The following is an 18,895-nucleotide window of genomic DNA, read 5'->3' as shown; positions in this document are numbered from 1 at the left end:
TAATAATACTTCTAGAATTCAACCAGTGTGGAGCCATTGGAGGGCTCTGTCTGTGGCTAAAGATCTCTCTTCATAGTTCAGGGTTTGCTTTTTCTATTTAAAGTAAAACCACAAACAATCCAAGTATAACATAAAAACACTGCAGAATCTAAGTATATCTGGGCAGTTGTTTTTACACACAAGAGTGACGCGTCCCAAGCATTTTATAACACACTTGCAATTTCCTGGCTGCAGATAAAGGACGTCTGATTTCCCTTGTGTTGGCACTTTATTTCCTTGATAGCCACAACAGATACCATAACCTTGTCCGAACAGTTCTAGTTGCTTGAACATTTCTGATAAAATGTAACCCTGAAGTTGTGTGTTTATTTCCCCCCAGTTTCCCTTATTTAGGCTACTCACAAAGCAAAATGACATGGTTATGTCTGATCCTCCAGCTGCAATCTATTAAAACACAAGCTTAGAGGAGATGCCAACACTTGTACATATCAAGCTGTAAGGGCTGGCCAATATATAGGAGCCCTTCCATAGACTTAAATGGGCATTGGATAAGACATTACTAGATGAGTACTTTACAGAGAAAATTTAAGTGATGCAAAACTTCTCAGAAAAATACGAACTTATCCAGAAAATTCTCAAGTTATCAGCACTGGCATACACATTTATATAGTCTTAAGATACATCATCACTGATTTGTTTATGAAAAACAAAAGAAATATAACCCATGTACAAAGGGTACCAACTGAGTGGGAATGGCAAAAATCCTAAACTTGTACAACATTGTGCACCATTAATGTAATTAAACTCTTTGGGGTTCACTCCAAAGCACATTCAATTAGCACAGCAGACTAGATTAATAGCCCACATTTTCAGTGAATGTCTCAAGATGTCAGATAACAAAGCGACTGTCCAATTAGTTAACAAATGACTTCTATGTTCAATCAGAGACTGAGAACATTTCAACGGCCTCTCTCACAGCCATTCCCTTCCTTATCTAGCCTCTTAGTAAGTCAACCACACATTATAATTTTCCTATTTTTAACTAAACTAATGTTTTCTCCTCTTTCAACTCTTTCCCCGAACTTTCTATTGTACGTCATTACGGAACACAGTCTAAATAACTCCAGAGTGCAGAGAATTAGGAGTCTGAACTCCTGCAGTCCACTCCCAGTTCTGCTGCTGACTGTTGACCATGGACAAGTCACTTTACGGTTCCATGTGTAAGCTTCCCCATCTGTAAAATGAGGATAATAGGGAATTTGGGATGAAAAAAGGTCCTCAGAGAAAAACACAAGAGAAGTGCGAGGTCTGAGTACAGTTTAAACCCTCCCCCGAATTAGAGTTTACTTCTACATTGTGATTTTGCTATTTTGCTATTACCAATTTGGCCTGAGACAACAAGCACATCCTCTAAACTGTTACCAGTACCAAGGAAACATGTTAACAAAAGGCAAGTATTGCATCCAGGGCTGTTAAGCAAGGCTATCCATCTCCCACAAATACCCAACTTTTAATTTCCACTCTTCATTCAATTTTCTCACTCTGCTTCAAAGACCTCTCCTATTTTATGCAACTTAAAGTTACTTCAGATCAAAGAGGCATCATTTATATCAATAAAACACAGCGGTAAGGAGCCTGAGTGGCAGACAATCAGATGATATGGCTCACTGCAACGGCTGGATCAACAAGAGACTGAATGAAGTATTTTAGGAAATATACAAGAGCCATCTTTCCAAGAGACCACAATTTAACTTATGCAAAGCTCCTTTATGAAAAGGATTGGAAAGATTACATTTTTATTGCTAAATGTCAGTAAACATCAATTTCACCCAACACAAGCAAACCAATGAACAATATTTCCATCGATAATAATCATATTTTACAGATAGGCAAAGAAAGAAAAATGCTGCTTGAGAAGTTATTAGCGTTTGGTTTAAGGATATTTATTTTGTATATTTTGACTTGTGATGTTGACAATTTGTGTTTTAACAGTTATAAAGCTTTAATGTTTTGAATCTCAACATCCTCAGACATTAAACAATTGCTGTCTGGCCCCACACTACTGTCTGACACCTCCCATAATTTCACACAATGAAAATGTAAATTGATAACAAATAAAAAAAAATGCTTAAATATAAACATTGATACTATCAGTTGAAATCATGAAAAAAAACAATTCTGCCAATCCTATTTATGAATAATGGAAAGGGCCATATACTTCCTCTTCATTTTCCAGATAAAAAGGGCTCATTTTATTTTGTTGCCATGTTTTGTGACAGAGATGAAATTAACTCATTTCCCCAATATACTGAGGGGGTTTGTTATAGTGTAAGAGCCATCTATAGTACGGTCTGTCAGAGAGGAACAATTCGTCCACACCAGACTGAAAGACTGGCCAAGAGCCTCGGGTTATGGACAAAGTAAAACCAAAATGGCTCTAGCAGAGCACTCGATACCTGCTACCGAGGCTAGTGAATGGACTGTAACAGTGCTCCTGAGATAACTAATATGGAAAAGACAGTATGATTACAAACAATGGGACCAATGCTAACTAGTGTAAGCAGTACCACAGTCGTTCTGTATGAGCGGGCAGAATCAATTCAAAGAAGCTTTGCCAATAGGAAGGAACGACTGTGCAGATAACGTAGGAAAATGTAGCGTGAACAGAAGCTGGATGTCATTACTTAATGGAATCCAAGGGCTTTCAGTATATACATTTGAATTAGGACATTACATCTGGCATCTTCATTTCCATTTTAATGATTGTGTTTTAGTGTAATTACTAAAATCTTGGATTATCTGTCCTTTTTCCCAGCACTCACACATATAATTTCTGAGACATCTGTTGGTTAGCATGCACACATTCACTGCCCTCTACTTCCCACCTTCTCTAAGCCAAGAATTTAGCGCATTTTTACACAGAGTTTTAAAGTAAGCAAGAGCTGGGGTTTAGTACAGTTTTGTTTCAGGTAGCTGGGAACTCTTAAAAGAACACTGAAATTTTACTTGATAACACGAGGTACTTAACTGTAAGTGTCATTTACCACCTCTGCATTGCCTGGGTAGCCACTTGGCACTCAGCAGACTCCCACAGCTCTCTCCCAGCCTAGACTGGGCTCATTATAAAAACCTGTGGTGGATCCCCCAACTGAATTCTCTTGCGCTAATGTAAGACTATCCCCAATTGTTGCCCCAAACTGAGACCCAAAGCAAATTAAACTTCTGAGCCTCAATAAATAAATAAATTTAAATGGTGAACTGTTTTCCAAAATCCTGTTTCTGTTTTTCCCCACCCCCGTTTTTGGGAGCATCAGCACGTATGGGTTTGGGCAGAGATGGGAAGTTCCAAACTCCTGCAAGAAAGCCTGTTCTCACAAGGCATGATTTTGCAGACTCAAAGTTTTGGACAGTTTGGATAAGCAAATAAATTACAGGGTGTTCACCCAAACTGAACCAAATCTCTAAACGTTTAAAGGTCATCATGTCTTCACTTCATCTAGCACAAACTGAAGTGCCTCCTACTCTATACCGACAAACTAATGAAGGGTCTAAAATTTGAGATCAGCTGTTGGAAGAAAAAGTGAGATGTATTTTCCAAATGGATTACCTTATTCCACCTACTCCCTATGGTGCATGTCCCAGTAATTGTCCCCAGCAGGCAAACCCAGGGAAATTCAATCCAATCAAAACTAGAGCAGCTGGAAAGCAAGGAGGGAAAATGACCCATCTGAAAGTGTACCTGCAAATGAGATACAACTGGAATGGCTCAGTAGCAGGTAGAGGGGGGTTTGTTTGATTGTTTTTGCATTAGCTTTGCAATTTTCTAATGCAGAGGAGAGGTTAGAAAGCAGTGTTAACCAGTACCAATGCGTTCACAATTCACTGTCAAAGTGCTAAAACTTGGCATTTGAGACCTTACAGTGACTGGAAACATCAGTAAAACCACAGAATCCCTACTAGAAAGAAGAAATTATGGGGCTGCACTGGCCATTTAGTTAGCACTGCAATTGATGACCAATAGCCTTATTTAACACGCATCAGTGCCATCACTCTGTACTTAATGATAATGCATCTAATCAGTACAACATTTCTAGATCATTGAATGTGCATGTTCTGAGCAAGCAACCTTCTAGGCCCCCTATGTAGTAGGGCCCCCTATAGCCTGGATTCTTGGGAAGGACACTTGGCAGATTTCACTGTTTTAAGGAACCATTTCATCTCTTTTCAGACCAGTCGTACATCCTGCCTATTGTGGCGTGGCGCAAAAACTGTCTCAATTATGTTACAGATTTTTTGCAAAGCCAAAGCACAAATTATTACCAATGCTGCTGCCATCGTCCTGCCATGTACAGCATCCATTTAGCTAGTCCTCTGACAAAAACACAAGCTGGCCTCCTTTAGAGGCACCGACGCAAGAATGCACATGCTAATCAGTGTGGTACCTTTACTGTAGCTGAGAATTGTCACTGAACCACATTTAATTATAATCACAAGAGGACAGAGAGCCTTCAGTGGTGCATCATGGAGGACTGAGAGATTTGTGACTATGCAGAGCCACTGGCCAACCCTCCTCCCACTCAGAAGGGAAGCAAGGAGGCCTGAGAGAGAGAGCAGCTCTGAAAGTGTGGGGCAGAGTGGAGATTCCCCACCCCCCTCCACTGAGCCCTGTGGCAGGCTCCTCTGCAAGGCCCATTTACTTGTGTTTGGGAGGCACCTGAGGATTTGGCCCATTCTAAGGAAAACCAACAGACCTTTGAAAGTGTTTGTTAGATTTGTGACAGATGAATCCTTTTTTCAGAGGATTAAGGCCCTGCCCAACATTTTCCAGGATACAGCTATGACCAAACATGGTTAGGGTCCACACACAGTCTGACTGCAATCAACGGGAATGATGCTGAGTACTCTGGGCAGTCCCACAGCCATCCTGCATGGCCCTGTCAAAATCTCTTTTAAGGGCATCTCTTATGTTATATGCACAGGATTCTGTGCCAAGTGTTAATCTGAGTAGCCCAGTGACCTCTTAAGGCATCCACACATGAAAACTGGGCACATCTGTTTATGTAACATGCTGCTGCACTCTGACTCAGAAATGCTAAAAACAATGTTAAAATTTTGACAGCACGTACAAGACTACAATTACTCACCAACGTCGTGGATAAACCTCTCGATTTTGGACTGCATCCCCCAGTATCTGAACTCCACTTTGCACAGTTTATATGCACACATGATTGGATATTTCCCAGGGTTGTTCTTGTACCCCTCAATCCAGTCCTCTGACAATGGCCCTCTTTTAGTCTTCACAGATTTATAAAGCTTTGGATCCTCTTCTGACTTGTATTCATGTGGTGGGATAGGATCTTTAACAATATCAATTGGATCTAAAGGCAGAAAACACAAAGTTTTTAAAAAGTTTTCTCTTTCTGCATAACTATAAAATAACACTTTTAAAAATCGCTTTGGTGTCTATCAGAAACATTAAAGCAATTTAGCTCCTTTGTATTTTCCCTTAAACAACTGATATTTAAACTGTTTATACAATTCTGCTGCACAGTGATGTTGACAATGCCTGGAGAACTCACATGCAGTCTTAGCAAATGGATATTTTTGCCCAAAGATTTTGTAAACCGAGGGTATTTTGGCAGATCTGTTACATCTTTTCAGCTGTAAAAAGAGTTTTTGTATATTTCACCCTTCAGCTCCTCTCATGCCACCACAATGCTGTAGCTCTGCCTAAATTTAGAAGCTTACAATTCAACAGTTCTTTTCTAATAATATCATAGAACAGAGACTAGCCACTGAATATGGTATCATTGCAGAACATCACAGTGATGTTACTGGTTTACTTCTCATTTGCTGATGTTGTGCTATGGACAATATGTAATCTGAATTTTCTTTCTTTGAAGTCTAAAAATTATTTAATGAATATTTTTGTGATAAGGGGGACCAAGCAACTGTAGCTGAACTAATGAATGCATCCTAAAAGGTCTGTAAATAATCCTGAGATCAGAAAACATTGTTAGAGGCATCTAAACTTCCATCTGAAGCGGTTATATATCTCAGTTATTCCCTCAGAATTGACAGGCCTTTCAATAAGTTCTGTATGAAGGAACGTGACTCAAATCATTCTTATATAGAGTCAATTTAGTACACAAAGGCTGATCAGGCAGGTTTGACATTTAGTGATGAGAACACACTAATCCAGGCTGAAAATAACAAAAAATGTCAAGCCTACAGAAATTAAACAGTAAAATTGCACCTTAGATACTATCTTTGCCCACTGATAGGCAGCGTTTCAGGAGTGGCTAAGAAAAAAGGTACAGCAACCACTAGGTGTCCTTCTTCCCATCACTGGGATACTGTGCTTGCTAATCTCACAGTTCCTAAAAGAAGGCCAGGCAAAACTCAAATCAATCCATGAGAGTGTCAGTAGTTTCATAAGCAAGTGATGCTTTAATGGTGTGTAACTATAATAGCTAGCACTAACTCCGACACAATGGGTCTACTGCTTATGCCATAGGGACTGGCCAGGAGGAAATACAAGCGGCAGGAATCAGGATGACACTTGCCATTTTTGGCCTTTTCACAAAATGCCCCCTTTTGCCTTCTTCACATTGAAGTCCTTTGTAAGGCTCAATAAACGGATCTGCCCAAAAGGGTGCAAATGGGAATTTAATGCTGAAATGTTGGCCAGTGCTGAGATGGTACTGGGGAGAAAGGGGGAAGATCCTTCATATGTTTTGAAAGTTTACACAGGAACAATGTTTTCCCATACAAAGAAAATGTATTATTATAACATTATTTAAAAATAGCAATCCTTTCCCCTTTGATAGCTCTATCTGGTATCTCAAAGCCCTTTAAGAAGGCTTAGTCCTCACAGCATCCAAATGAGGCAGGAAAGTATTAGCCCCATTTACAGTTGGAAAAATGGAGACAGATGGAAAAAATTAAGTGATTTGCCTAGCGTCACACATAGTCTGCAGCAGGGCCAGGAACAGAGCTCCTAGTTACCAGTTCTTTTTTGTAACCATTAGACAATGCTTCTTCCCCTAAGAAAAATTACTATAAAAACTTCTGTGTAGCAATCAATAGGCAGGATAGAAGAAAAAGTGAGGGGAAAAGTGATATTCACCAAGAATTGTCTGTCTTTTTTCTGCAGGAGAAAGGCTGAATACATTGACATGATCCCCTGGATCGGCTTTATAATACGTTTCAATATCAATAGAGAATTTCTCCACAAAAGGACACGTATACCTGGAAGAGAAGAGTAATGAAGCTTAGACTAAAGCCTATTAGACTTGATGTAGTAGAGAAGTGCTTTCATAACAGACACCTAAATACCGGTTGCGAATCCAGGCCATTTCTCGGTCATGTTTTGCTTTAAATACCATTTAAGATGCAATCTGCATGTACAAAAAAGGAGCCAGTGATTTTGCTGTGTTAACATTTTGTTCTTAAGGCCAGAGCATGGCCTCAGGATATGGTTTATATGGGAATGCTCTGCTACACTAAGACTCCAAGACCACAGATTATCTCCGATATTAGGCTAAAAGTGACTGCTGCCCATCACGCTAATATCTGAATGCCTTCCAAATACAGTGAATGGCAATGCCAAAGTCCCTAGGGGGCCTCATGGAGTATTTGGCTCTCTTCCCTTTTGGGGATTAAAATCTCTGCTAGGTGTAGGGTTATTTCTTTTTTTAAAAATTAATAAATATATAATCAATAAAATAATCAATAATAATAATAAAGCCCCCAGCATGTTAATATCTGAGAACCTCCAAAGTATCTATTATTTTTATTTCTATCCTTAAATCTCTCTCTCTTCCACTTCTCCGACTCTCCAACCTAGAACAGGGTCGGGATGCAAATCCAATTTCACTTTTACTAGGCAGTATTTGACATGCTGACCTTGCCATCTTCACATACATTTAAATATAATCTAAGTTAACTATCAGATATTTGCAACAATTAGTGGAACATGCAGTGTGACACACAAGACTCTGTGTAAAACATTAATGATTTTCCACACTTTGGTGCACAACTGGGCTTACACTTTTAGACAATGGGCCAAATCCCGAAGTCCTCACACAGCCTGCTCACACAAATCTCTGAGGACTGAGTAAGGATTTCAGGACTTGGCTCCAATGTTTCCCTAAAGAATGTTCATGGAAACACAAGAGATGTCATTGTGACTCAGTCATGGCAAGTAAAGTGATATTCAGTTCCTTTCAAAATCTAGGGAGGGCTACATGGAATAGTACCTTGTCCTTGTGTAAGGATATGCATTCCATGACTCCTCTTCAACTCTTAAAGCTGCCTTTGGCAGGATAGACCGAAACCAACTGGGTATATGCATACCAATATGGTACACTTTATGGGTATACTGCCCAATGCCACCAGGACCATCTGTGTATGGCCTATTCTCCAGGATCTCCACTCCACTGCCTTCTCCACATGTCTCTTCTCTGCTCTTTTTCTGAAAGGAAAAGACACCACTGTTTTTACTCATACACATTTTACATACCACTTGCTCAAAGCACATTAACATGAGAGATGGCATTTCCCCTACATGAACTGACTGATATTCAACAACAGCCACTAACCACCAACACATACGAATGGCCCTTCTGGGTCAGACAAAAAATCCATCTAGCCCAGTATCCTGTCTTCTGACAGTGACCAGTGCTAGGTGCCCCAGAGGGAATAAATATAACAGGCAATCATCAAGTGATCCATCCCCTGTCGCTCAGTCACAGTTTCTGGCAAACAGAGGCTAGGGACACCATTCCTGCACAGAACTTCCTCACTGCAGAGTCACCCAATGGTCTCATATTACCACATGCTACCCCCAGAATCAGAGAGATTATAAATGGAAGAGACCTACTGGGTCATCTTATTTATCCACTGACCAAAGCAGGAAAGCAGGTATGGTCTATTAGACACCGACTCAGGCCAAAACTCTACTGCAGGACAGCCTGGGAACTGTGAAGAAGTTAAATCAAGATCCAAACCCAAATGTCACAGGCAACTCCCCTATATATAATAGGCTGAATCAAAGCTTTGCATTCATACACTCTGAAGTCTGGATTCAGATCTGAATTGATCAGACCACATCACATAACCATTTACATTACCAGAAGTAGCACGAATTGGGTTTTGCCTGCTTTGACATGTATTTTTGCAATGTTACATCAGAGTGACTAATCAACAAATATTAGCTGCAACATCACAATGCAATATATAGGCAGAAAATGTAGCATTTAGTGGCATTTTCCTTTAATGATCTGGCAAGAGACAACTCTTTAAGAACAGCCTGAAGACTACACCCTGATAATTAAGATATTTATAGAAAAAATATATTAAATTCGCCAGAATGCACACAGCACCCTCTGGCAGCTTCCATATACCGGCTTATGTTGAGAACTGTCCCAAACCCTGGCAGCATTCCTTTAATAAGAAAACCTAAGTTCAATGCCTGCAAAGAAAGACAGAGATGTCCAAAATGTTTGTGCACTTCTAACACACATGCTGCAGTGGGTAGGATAATGCAGGGACTTCGGTATTTCAGAACACCTGACTCATTTTCTTTTTTTGTTTTTTAAAGTGCATTGGAAAGGATGCACTTTGGAAATTAACAAATTGGAATTAGTAGCACAAATTGACTGCAATACTGACCCTTTCTTTTTGGCAGAAAAACAACATGAAAGGAAACATGGTTTAACAAAAAGTGATTAATAAGAAGCAGAAGATCAGAGTCTGTGTTTGAGGACAAAACAACAAGCAAAGAAGAGCTATTTACTTTCAAACCAATTCTCGAAGCATTTTAAATCTCCCCCCCCCCCCCCCGATAACAGACAAAAAAATCTAAATATAAAAATGTTTTGGGTCTTGTTTTTTGTAAATTGTGATATGCAGTTTAGATAAGCACATTTGTAAAAATAATTTATAGAGAGAGCATTGAGCTTGCTGTTCATTAAACACACATCCTCTTAAAACAAGTTACGGTCTTTCAGTGCTTATGTAAGCTGTGGCCAAGTCCTGTCCAAATATTTATGACAATAACATTAAATAATCTTGATGACCTGAACATTTTGTAATTTCATAACATAGCAGGTCTAAGAAAAAAGGCAGCAACACAGCAGGCATGGTGAATGTGTCAGACAGAATAATAGTAGAGCATAGGGTGACCAGATGTCCCTATTTTATAGGGACAGTCCCGATATTTGGAGCTTTTTCTTCCATATGTGCCTATTACCCCCCACCCGTCCCGATTTTTCCACACTTGCTGTCTGGTCACCCTAGTAGAGCATCTGGTCTGAAGAGCTGATACAAATTATGGTGCCCTAGAGTTTCATTACATGGCAGTAGTACATGGAAATCTGAAGCAGCAGGGGAAACATGGATGACATATTTAGTGTCAAATCACACCATGTAAAACCCTGCATTGGCTGCCTTGAGACCTACCACTAGAGATGATAAAGTCTCCAAGAACTCAGAATCAGATAACAGCTCCCTGCTCTGGGCTGAAACATGAAATAGCCCCAGTGAGCACCCTCAGTTCTCTCTGAAATCAGCACCCAGGATCAAGCCTATTATAACTCACACAGAACAGTAACTGTGTGTGGAGATTTGCAGACAAACACTTGCATTGGATTTGGATACTGAAATGCTGATGATTTATGTGGCCTGTTTTTATAACCATAGCTGATACCAAGATGGGTGGGGGAGGGGGAAAGAAATCTAGGCTTTATTCTTGATAAAAGCATGTAATTCCATACACTTTATATCATGGCTATAATCGAGTTAAGTCTGAGCACAATATCTCCACTTTTGACTTTCTGCTAAAAGTTTCTCATTTCCCTTATAGTCTTTGAGAGAGCTATCCAGTGGGCCAACCACTTTGCTGGCCCAAGTTACAACCTTGGAGGCCCAACATCTGCATTTCTTACTCAGATGAGACTCCCATCGAATGGATCAGAAAGTTGTGCCGCAGTAAAGGATTGTCTATAGGTTCCCTGCACAGCAGGTCATTTTCTTTAATAAAATACCATCTGCCTACCATGGAGCAAGTTTGAGACAGGATGGAATCAGGCCCAGCTGTCACCATGGCAGAAGAGCTTTGCTTTCTCATATTGTATTTACTGTCTATATAAACGGCATGAACTTCTGCAGGGCTTGAACTGGGGGAAAAGCGGCTGTATTCTCCCAAGCTCCACCCACTAGGCAAGCCACAGTGACATGCCATTCACAGCCCATTACACAGATATTCAAAATATGATCACGCAGGCTCTGCTGGGCTCCTCCCTTGCTGGGTTCAGAATCACCCTTGGGCAGGCTGGATTAAGGCAAAGCAGGCACAACTGGCATGTACCAAGGGCCCCAGCTCCCAGAGCATTTAAAGAGAGTTATGTTTCTAGTCCTCATGCTTACAGCTGCCGTTAGCCAGGAAGGAAGCCACCTGGCCCCACACCCACCAGCAGCACAGTCTTGTCCCTCACTGCCTGGAAGGCTGGGTAAGGGGCTGGTTGACAGAGGGCTTGCAGGTGCCTTGCTGGGCTCTGAAATATTTGCTCCCCCTTGGTGGGTCTCAAATGTACCCAACCTCTGCTCCTCCCCTCTGACATGGTGGCTCCATGGCTCAGATAGGGGCAGGGTGTGTGTGTGTGAATGGTGCTCCTCTCCCAAACACCAATCAATGAAATGAGACTCCACTCAGAGTACACTGTGCAGATCTGTGATCCTCCTTCTCCCCCCCTACTTACGTCAACAGCAGTGAAATAGCTAACAATGTTGACGTTTAAAATAGCATCACCGGACATCTGAGTTGCTAGCCCACTGAGGCGAATGGGGCAGCCCACACCTCCCAGAGCTACTGTTTCAGGCTCTCTGCAAATACAGGCAGGAATCAATGTCTCAGTGGAACTGTGCTCATGTTTTCAATATAGGTGAAGAAGAGCTCTCTGTGGCTCAAAAGCTTCTCTCTCACTAACAGAAGTTGGTCCCATAAATAGGGTGACGATATTTCTTAAAGTAAAAACGGGACAGCCCAGGGTTCGCCCAAGCTGTCCCCCTCACCTCCCCCCGCCTCCCCCCATGCACAGGGCTCGCCAGAGCTGCCCTCCCCATGCTGCCTGTGGCTGGGGCTGACCCGCTGAGCCCCGTGCTGCTTGAAATCTGGTGAAAGAGAAGATCTTGGACACTTCCCAGCCAACATCTTTCCTCATGTGAGCCCCAAACAGAACTCTGGTCACTGTGGAGGTCAGGAAACTTTTTCCAACCCTTTTTTTTATTACTGGGCTTGGGGCGTACCACCCGAGCGCTGCACCGGCGGGGGTGGGGGGGGGTGCGGTCAGCTCTGAAGGCAGTGCTGCCCACCCGCAGCCAATTTCTCTGCTTGCGTACTGGCAGGCAGCACTGCCTTCAGCTGACCCCTGGGCATCAGCCGCTGCTCTCCACTCTGCCTTGCAGCTGTGACAAATGCCCAGTTTTGGCAAAAAAGTAGGGACGGGCAGGACAGAGCTGAAAAAGGGGTCTGTCATGGCCAAAACGGGACGTAGGGTCACCCTACCCATAAAAGATATTACCTCACCCACCTTGTCTCTCTTAGGTTTTCAAGACTGTCTCCACCACTCTTAGGGTTAGAGACTCAGGCTATGGCTACACTACAGAGCATGCAGCTGTGCCGCTGTAGCATTACTAGGGCAGATGCTCTAAGCCAACGGGAGAGAGCTCTCCCATTGACTTAATTATTCCAGCCCCCGCAAGCAGTGATTGCCATGTCAGCGTGAGAAACTTTTCCGCGGACATAGCACTGTCCACGCTGATGCTTACGTTGCTGTAACTTACATAACTAAGGGGGGATGGCTTATTCACACCCTGAGTGACATAAGTTAAATCCATGTAAGCTGTAGTGTGTACAGAGCCTTCACTTAAAAAGCTGTTATCTGCTACGCTTTATCAGCTCCTTGTAAAACAGGCCTCTCCCTCCTTATCAGACAAAATTAACAATTCCCTGGAAGTAATTTGCATGCCTTTCACTGGAAATGTTTCTGCTGAGTATCCTAAGCATCTATAAATGTCGTGATTCAAAAACTGTTGATTCTCTGCCAGGAAGAAATCTCTTACATTTGAGATTGTCCAGCGATCAGTTTCACTGGTCTTACTCCACCAAGCAACTAGTTGCTTACAAACAGTGGGGCCAGATCCATGCCTGGGATCATTCTATAGTGACACCAGATGTGAAGTTAGCTCCAGGATGGTTTATAAATGTATTACTGAAAAGCAGAGTCATTTTTTTAGATTCAGAAACAGCTAATTAGTGACAGACAGTTTGTCAAGGATGGACCCAACATGAACAACGATCCCTTTCTGCTTCGGAGTCCAATGGTACCGCGATCATCACAATACACAGCCAAGATCAAAATTCTCTACTTTTTCTTTGCAATTAAGTTACTTTGTCACAATTGACTTGGCGTTAGAATAAATTGTCTGGTTTGTGTTGTATGGTTGGTACAATGGTGACCCTGTAATACCGTCTGGTTTTGTCATAGACAAATAAATAGTTGCATTAGCATCTGCATTGTTATTGCCTATGCTCCCCTGTACTTGCAATAGGAAATACCTATAAGCACAGGCACCGATTTTCCAAAGTGTCAGGGGGTGCTCGACCCCTGGCCCCGCCCCTTTCTTCCCCCACTCCACCCCCACCCTGTCTCTTCCCACCCAGTTCCACCCCCTCCCCCGAGTGCGCCACATCCTCGCTCCTCTCCCCACCCCCAAGCTTCCTGCATGCCATGAAACAGGTGATTGTGGTGGGTGGGAGGAGTGGGTAGGGAGGGGGAGGCACTGATTGGTGGGGCCCACTGGCAGGCGGGAAGTGCTGAGGGGGTGGGGAGAAGCTGATAGGGGGCTGCCGGTGGGTGCTTAGCACCCATCATTTTATCCCCATGGGTGCTCCAGCCCCGGAGCACCCTTGGAGTTGGCGCCTATGCCTATAAGACTGCCAACAGTGAGGTAAAATCATTTAGTTCTTCAAGGCGACTGAACTGTTTTTTAAGGGTGATGGGACAGGTGGCATTGGGCCATGGCACAGCCTGGTCACAGGTGAAAGGGGGTTCTCTCTTCTGCTGCATAGGTGCTCAGGGGAAGTTGTTGCCTGGAAAATGGGGGAGAATGCCTTTAGGAAGGCTGGGCTCCACGTCCAGCGGTCATCAGGCTGGCTTGAGCCCAAGCAGGGGCACTTTCCACTGGTCTACTGGCTGACCCTGGCTAAGTCACTTCCCCTCTCTGTGCCTCAGTTTCCCTGTCTTTAAAATGGGGCTAATGATACTGAGCTCCTTTGTAAAACGTTTTGAGATCTACTTGTTCTGAAAAGCTAAGCATTGTTCTGATACGATATAATTTCCAATTCCTTTTGTTTCCATGAACTCGTTCTGTTTTCTCCTTACAAACATTATCCCAGACGAAAAGCCTCCTGCCAACTGTGACTGTGTGTTTTATGTGGAGTCATTAAAATAGCTTATGGGTGACCACTGTAAATCTAGCTGGACACTGTGTAACTGTGCACAGATCAGGATTTACTATTTTACAGGTCGACCTTGCTACCTCTGGCATAGGTGTGCAATGGAAGCACTGCATGGAAGATGGTGGGCCATGGGGGGACGCAGACATGCTATGCCCCCCCCGCATGCCACAGAGTATTCCTTGTTGCGATCCCCTTTATGGCACCATGGAGAAGGGTTGGTGGTAAACAAGAGGTATGGCCAGTGAATCCATGAGCTGCATAGATCCAACAGCCAAAACGCCTGGGGAGCGGGGCTTGTAGAGCACCACAGCCAACTACTATAGCCCAGAGTCTGGAATAACAGCTCTAAAGTGACTCTGGCTAATTCACACCCAGCATATTGGGTAGGGGAGCTTTCAGGCACACCAGCCCTTCCACCTAACCTCTGTGTGGGCTTTGCAGCTGGATGAGAGTTTGGCCCTGCCTTGTGTAGTGCATATCTGCTCTTCCTGCGTGTAGGTTATTTGCACAAGCTACGTTGATATGCAGCAAGTATATTTTTCTATTAAATTTATATGAAAAATTAAGAGATGCTGCACTTTGCTCAATACAATTAAAGCGGGGCCTGAACCACGGACCTGAGATCTGGAACTGAACTTTCAGGGGAGTTTGGAGCCAGGATTCTGGGTTGGTCCAATGGGTACTAAAAATTCAAAACACGAGTTACTGTGCACCATCCAGTCAGGCACATTGAGAAGGACAGAACCATCACAAAAACAAAACAAAACAAAACCGTAACTGAATTTCTTTAGCAGTATGCTGTCAAAAGCTCCTATGCTTTCCATTAGACTACAATAAAAACCTACGTAACTACAATGGTTTGGCAAGGACAGATCTGGTTAGACTGAGAACAGTGCAATTTCCTAACTCAATTATAAACCAGTCACTTGAACAATGAGTGAATTCATCTCATGACTAAAGTAAAGGCATCAGTAACATGCTCTGACACAGCCAAGAAGATACCGTATACCTGTGCTCAATTTACAAGTGTACAAATTATACTGCATCCCTGGCTTTGATAATGAGAGAGCAACTTGCTTTTCAACTGTGTAGCCTTTTCATGTCTGTTGTGACTCCTTGCCATATTCTGAAGAGATGTTTATTACATGGAACAGGTCTGTAAACAACAATTAAAAAATAATCACTGATTAGGAAAATGTTTGGCTTGAGCAGCATCTGGCAAGCCTTTGCTGCTGAACGTTAGGTTGCTGGGAGCTGCAGATGTGCAGGCATTTGAGGTTGGGGCTCTTTAGATACTAATTTCACAGGACTTGTATCCTTACAAACTTCAACCTTTTAATGGTTTACCTTTGTGATTACTACCTGGAACTAACTGCTAACAATATTACATCTCTCCATACACATCTGGGGAAATGTCCCCAGTAAATTCAAATAGCAGCTAACAACCTTTAGATACGAGTTCATCTAAGCCATAATCACAGTAAACCCTCTTATATTATATTACAACAGGAAATCCAGTCATCCCTTTAGAACTCTCTCTCTTCTGCTGATGACACTCCATGTTCTGTACAGCCCCATCAATAGCTTTCCAGGACAGATGGTGACACAGAGCCCTTCCAGCTAAAGTAATAGCATTAAATTACTCGTAACAGGGAACCCAGAGAAGCAGATGCACCATGATTAGCAAGAACGCCAGTTACTTAAAGGCTTCTATTAAAATAAATCACTTGGCACAGCAGCACAAACATGGGACACAGCACATGACCTCACAATAACAATTATGGAATGAGTAATTCCAATGAATGTCATTTAAATATTGGGCTAACCTAACCCCATTTATCATGAGCCCTTCGCAACTGAAAATAAAGGGCTGTAAACAAAGGGTTCCACTCAAAGACAGGCTTTCAGATTTTCTGTCCCCTCCCCATATGAAAAAGTATGCCTCCCTACTAATTAACTGCCTGGGGCCCAGTCTTGCAAACACTTATTTAGGCAAGTGGTCTCACTGGAGTTAACCAAGTCAGGGCTAGTTGGATCAAGCTCTTATCTTTTTGTCCCAGGCTGCAGAGGCTGCTCTAGCCTCTGCTCCCAGAAGTTCAGAGAGTTTGATTAAAATCCTACCTGGATAGTCACAGGGATTGCTCTCCTGGGTCAGTGGAACAGGGTGGACACCCTCCCTTCACAGTCCACAGAGCACCCCTCTCCACCGAATACACCCTGTCCAGAGCAGATAGCAAGGATGTATTGAGGACCAGCAGAGATTAGGTAGCTGGGATTGTTAGCCAGCAATGTATATCTGATCTTCCCTGGGAAGGAGGCTGGAAGGCCAAAGACCCTGCAGAAGTAGCTCATGTCCAAATTGCTTGGGGGCGGGAGGCATTATTTTGCTTGCTGCCCTTAATGATTGTGAAAGACCCCCCCCAGCCTAAGGATACTAGACACAGGAATCTTCCTGGGGCTTTTCTGTTCCTTTTTTAAGGCCTAATAAATGCAGCCCAAATCCCAAGCAGTGGGGAAGTTTTGCAGGCAAACAACACTGAATGTCCAGTGTCTGTTAGGCAAGGAAACCCAGGCCCACTACAGCATACTTACTCCAAAGGGGCACCAATAGCAGGAGAACAAATCCTGCCAACTAACTGGAAATTTCACTTTACCCCAACAAGTGCCTTTCAGGATAGGTAAATTCCGGCCTCATTATCTAGTTCTGCACCATCTAATATAACAAGTATTCAACATAATCACAATCCTAATCACACTGAATCTCTTTATTTCTTTTCTTCTTTCCTTATGCCTCTTCTTTCCTTAACACTCAAAATGCTTGACTCTCAGAGATGGGGTTAGATGAGACACAGTCAGATCTCAGCCATTTTCAGTTCTTTTGATCTCTGCATAGCAGCCTAGATCTGGAGGTATAAATAATCATGCAGCTCCGTTGTCATTATATGACATAGCTTTGCTGTGTAACTAGGGATGCCAGTGGCATAATGGAATAGGAACCCTGTACAGTGAGGCTGTGTCATACCCTCTCATTTGCATCTCTACAATACAACACGTGGTAGCACTGCATGGGGGGATTTGGAAAAATCCTAACCCCCTCAGTATAATTTTTTGAACTAGTGGCCCCTTCTTTAGGGGCTGGTATATAACCTCCTTCTTATTCAGACCAAAATGCTTTAGCTGGTTATCAGTGTAAAATTTGTTGTGCTTTCAGAGCACATTTGAACCCAGGATCTCAAAGCACCTCACATAAGGTATTAAACCTCACAACAATTGTATAAGGTAGAGACACATTAATTAGCTCCATTTTACAGATGGGGAACTGAGGCATTGCAGGGTGAAGTGACTTGCTCAAGATCACATAGGAAGTCTTTGGCAGGCCTGAAATAGAACTCAGATCTCCCAATGCCCAGAAGAACTTTACCAGCAGAACTTGCTTGTCCTTCACTCCTTCAAAGTGAATTTAAATGGACAGTGGGCAGAACTCACTTGTTATACCAATTCCAGTCTTCTAGGATCATGAAGAGCTTATCTCGGTCTGCTTTAACATGGTTTGTGATATCAAAAAGACTTCCACAAAGATCTATTTTAGGTCATTCAATTTACATAACTAATTTGCTTAATGAAAGCTTCCAGCAGTAAGTTGCACATGAAGATGACTTTGCAATCTACACTCCGTAGATGTACACATGTTATTATTGTGTTTGCCGTTTATATTTCAACATGACTCATGAGAGATATTGATGATAGGATGATCCTAAACAAATCAATCCTATTCATCATGCTTTGCTTTCAGGGTAAAAATGTACCACATTTTGACTCTAAAAGCTGTAGATCCATAGTACAGTTTACAGTTAAACTGACAATGAAGGAACAGATTTCTCAATGTTTGGCTTCATTTGAGTTTTTTTTGTTTTTAAGTATAATTTGATACTTCTAGTAAAGCTATTATGCTGCAGAGAACAGTAAGAAAAGTGTAAGCTGTATACTAATAATAGGAGTCCAAGACATTGTTCTAGCTTTTTAAAATAAATTACAAAGTCTTAACTTGTTTACCGTTGATTATGGTTTACAGATGTAACCCTCAATCACATCCAAATAAATTAGACATTTATAACAGGCTGACATGGTTTTGTTTTACAATGAAGTTTCTTCATGCATGACTGTGACATTTATACAGACTTGCTTTTCATGAGAGATGAGGGGTTTTGGTTTGAACTGGTGTAACGTACAATGAAAAGATTGACAGTATTATACTTGATAAAACCGAGTGTCCATAAATAATGGACAGTCTATTCTCTGAGAACAATAACCAAGGGGTTTCTGTAACTCCGTAAGGCAGGGGTAGGTAACCTATGGCACGTGTGCCGAAGG

The 18,895-nt window shown here is 42.3% G+C and overlaps 1 protein-coding gene across 3 annotated transcripts in view; it reads right to left on the bottom strand.

The window, feature by feature from the left end:
* Window positions 1-18,895, bottom strand: part of PITPNM2 (phosphatidylinositol transfer protein membrane associated 2) — a 96,494-nt gene that overhangs the window by 60,478 nt on the left and 17,121 nt on the right. For all 3 annotated transcript variants that reach the window (XM_065417677.1, XM_065417676.1, XM_065417678.1), the window contains exons 2-4: window positions 8,262-8,476; window positions 7,130-7,251; window positions 5,145-5,378 (exon numbers count right to left, since the gene is read on the bottom strand). In XM_065417677.1, coding sequence (XP_065273749.1) covers window positions 5,145-5,378; window positions 7,130-7,251; window positions 8,262-8,476 — 571 coding nt within the window. The remainder of the gene's footprint in view (window positions 1-5,144; window positions 5,379-7,129; window positions 7,252-8,261; window positions 8,477-18,895) is intronic.

Source organism: Emys orbicularis, chromosome 16 (assembly GCF_028017835.1).
Source record: "Emys orbicularis isolate rEmyOrb1 chromosome 16, rEmyOrb1.hap1, whole genome shotgun sequence".
Lineage (NCBI taxonomy): Eukaryota > Metazoa > Chordata > Testudines > Emydidae > Emys > Emys orbicularis.
The sequence above is the reverse complement of the archived record's forward strand: the minus strand, read 5'-3'. Positions and strand labels throughout refer to the sequence as shown.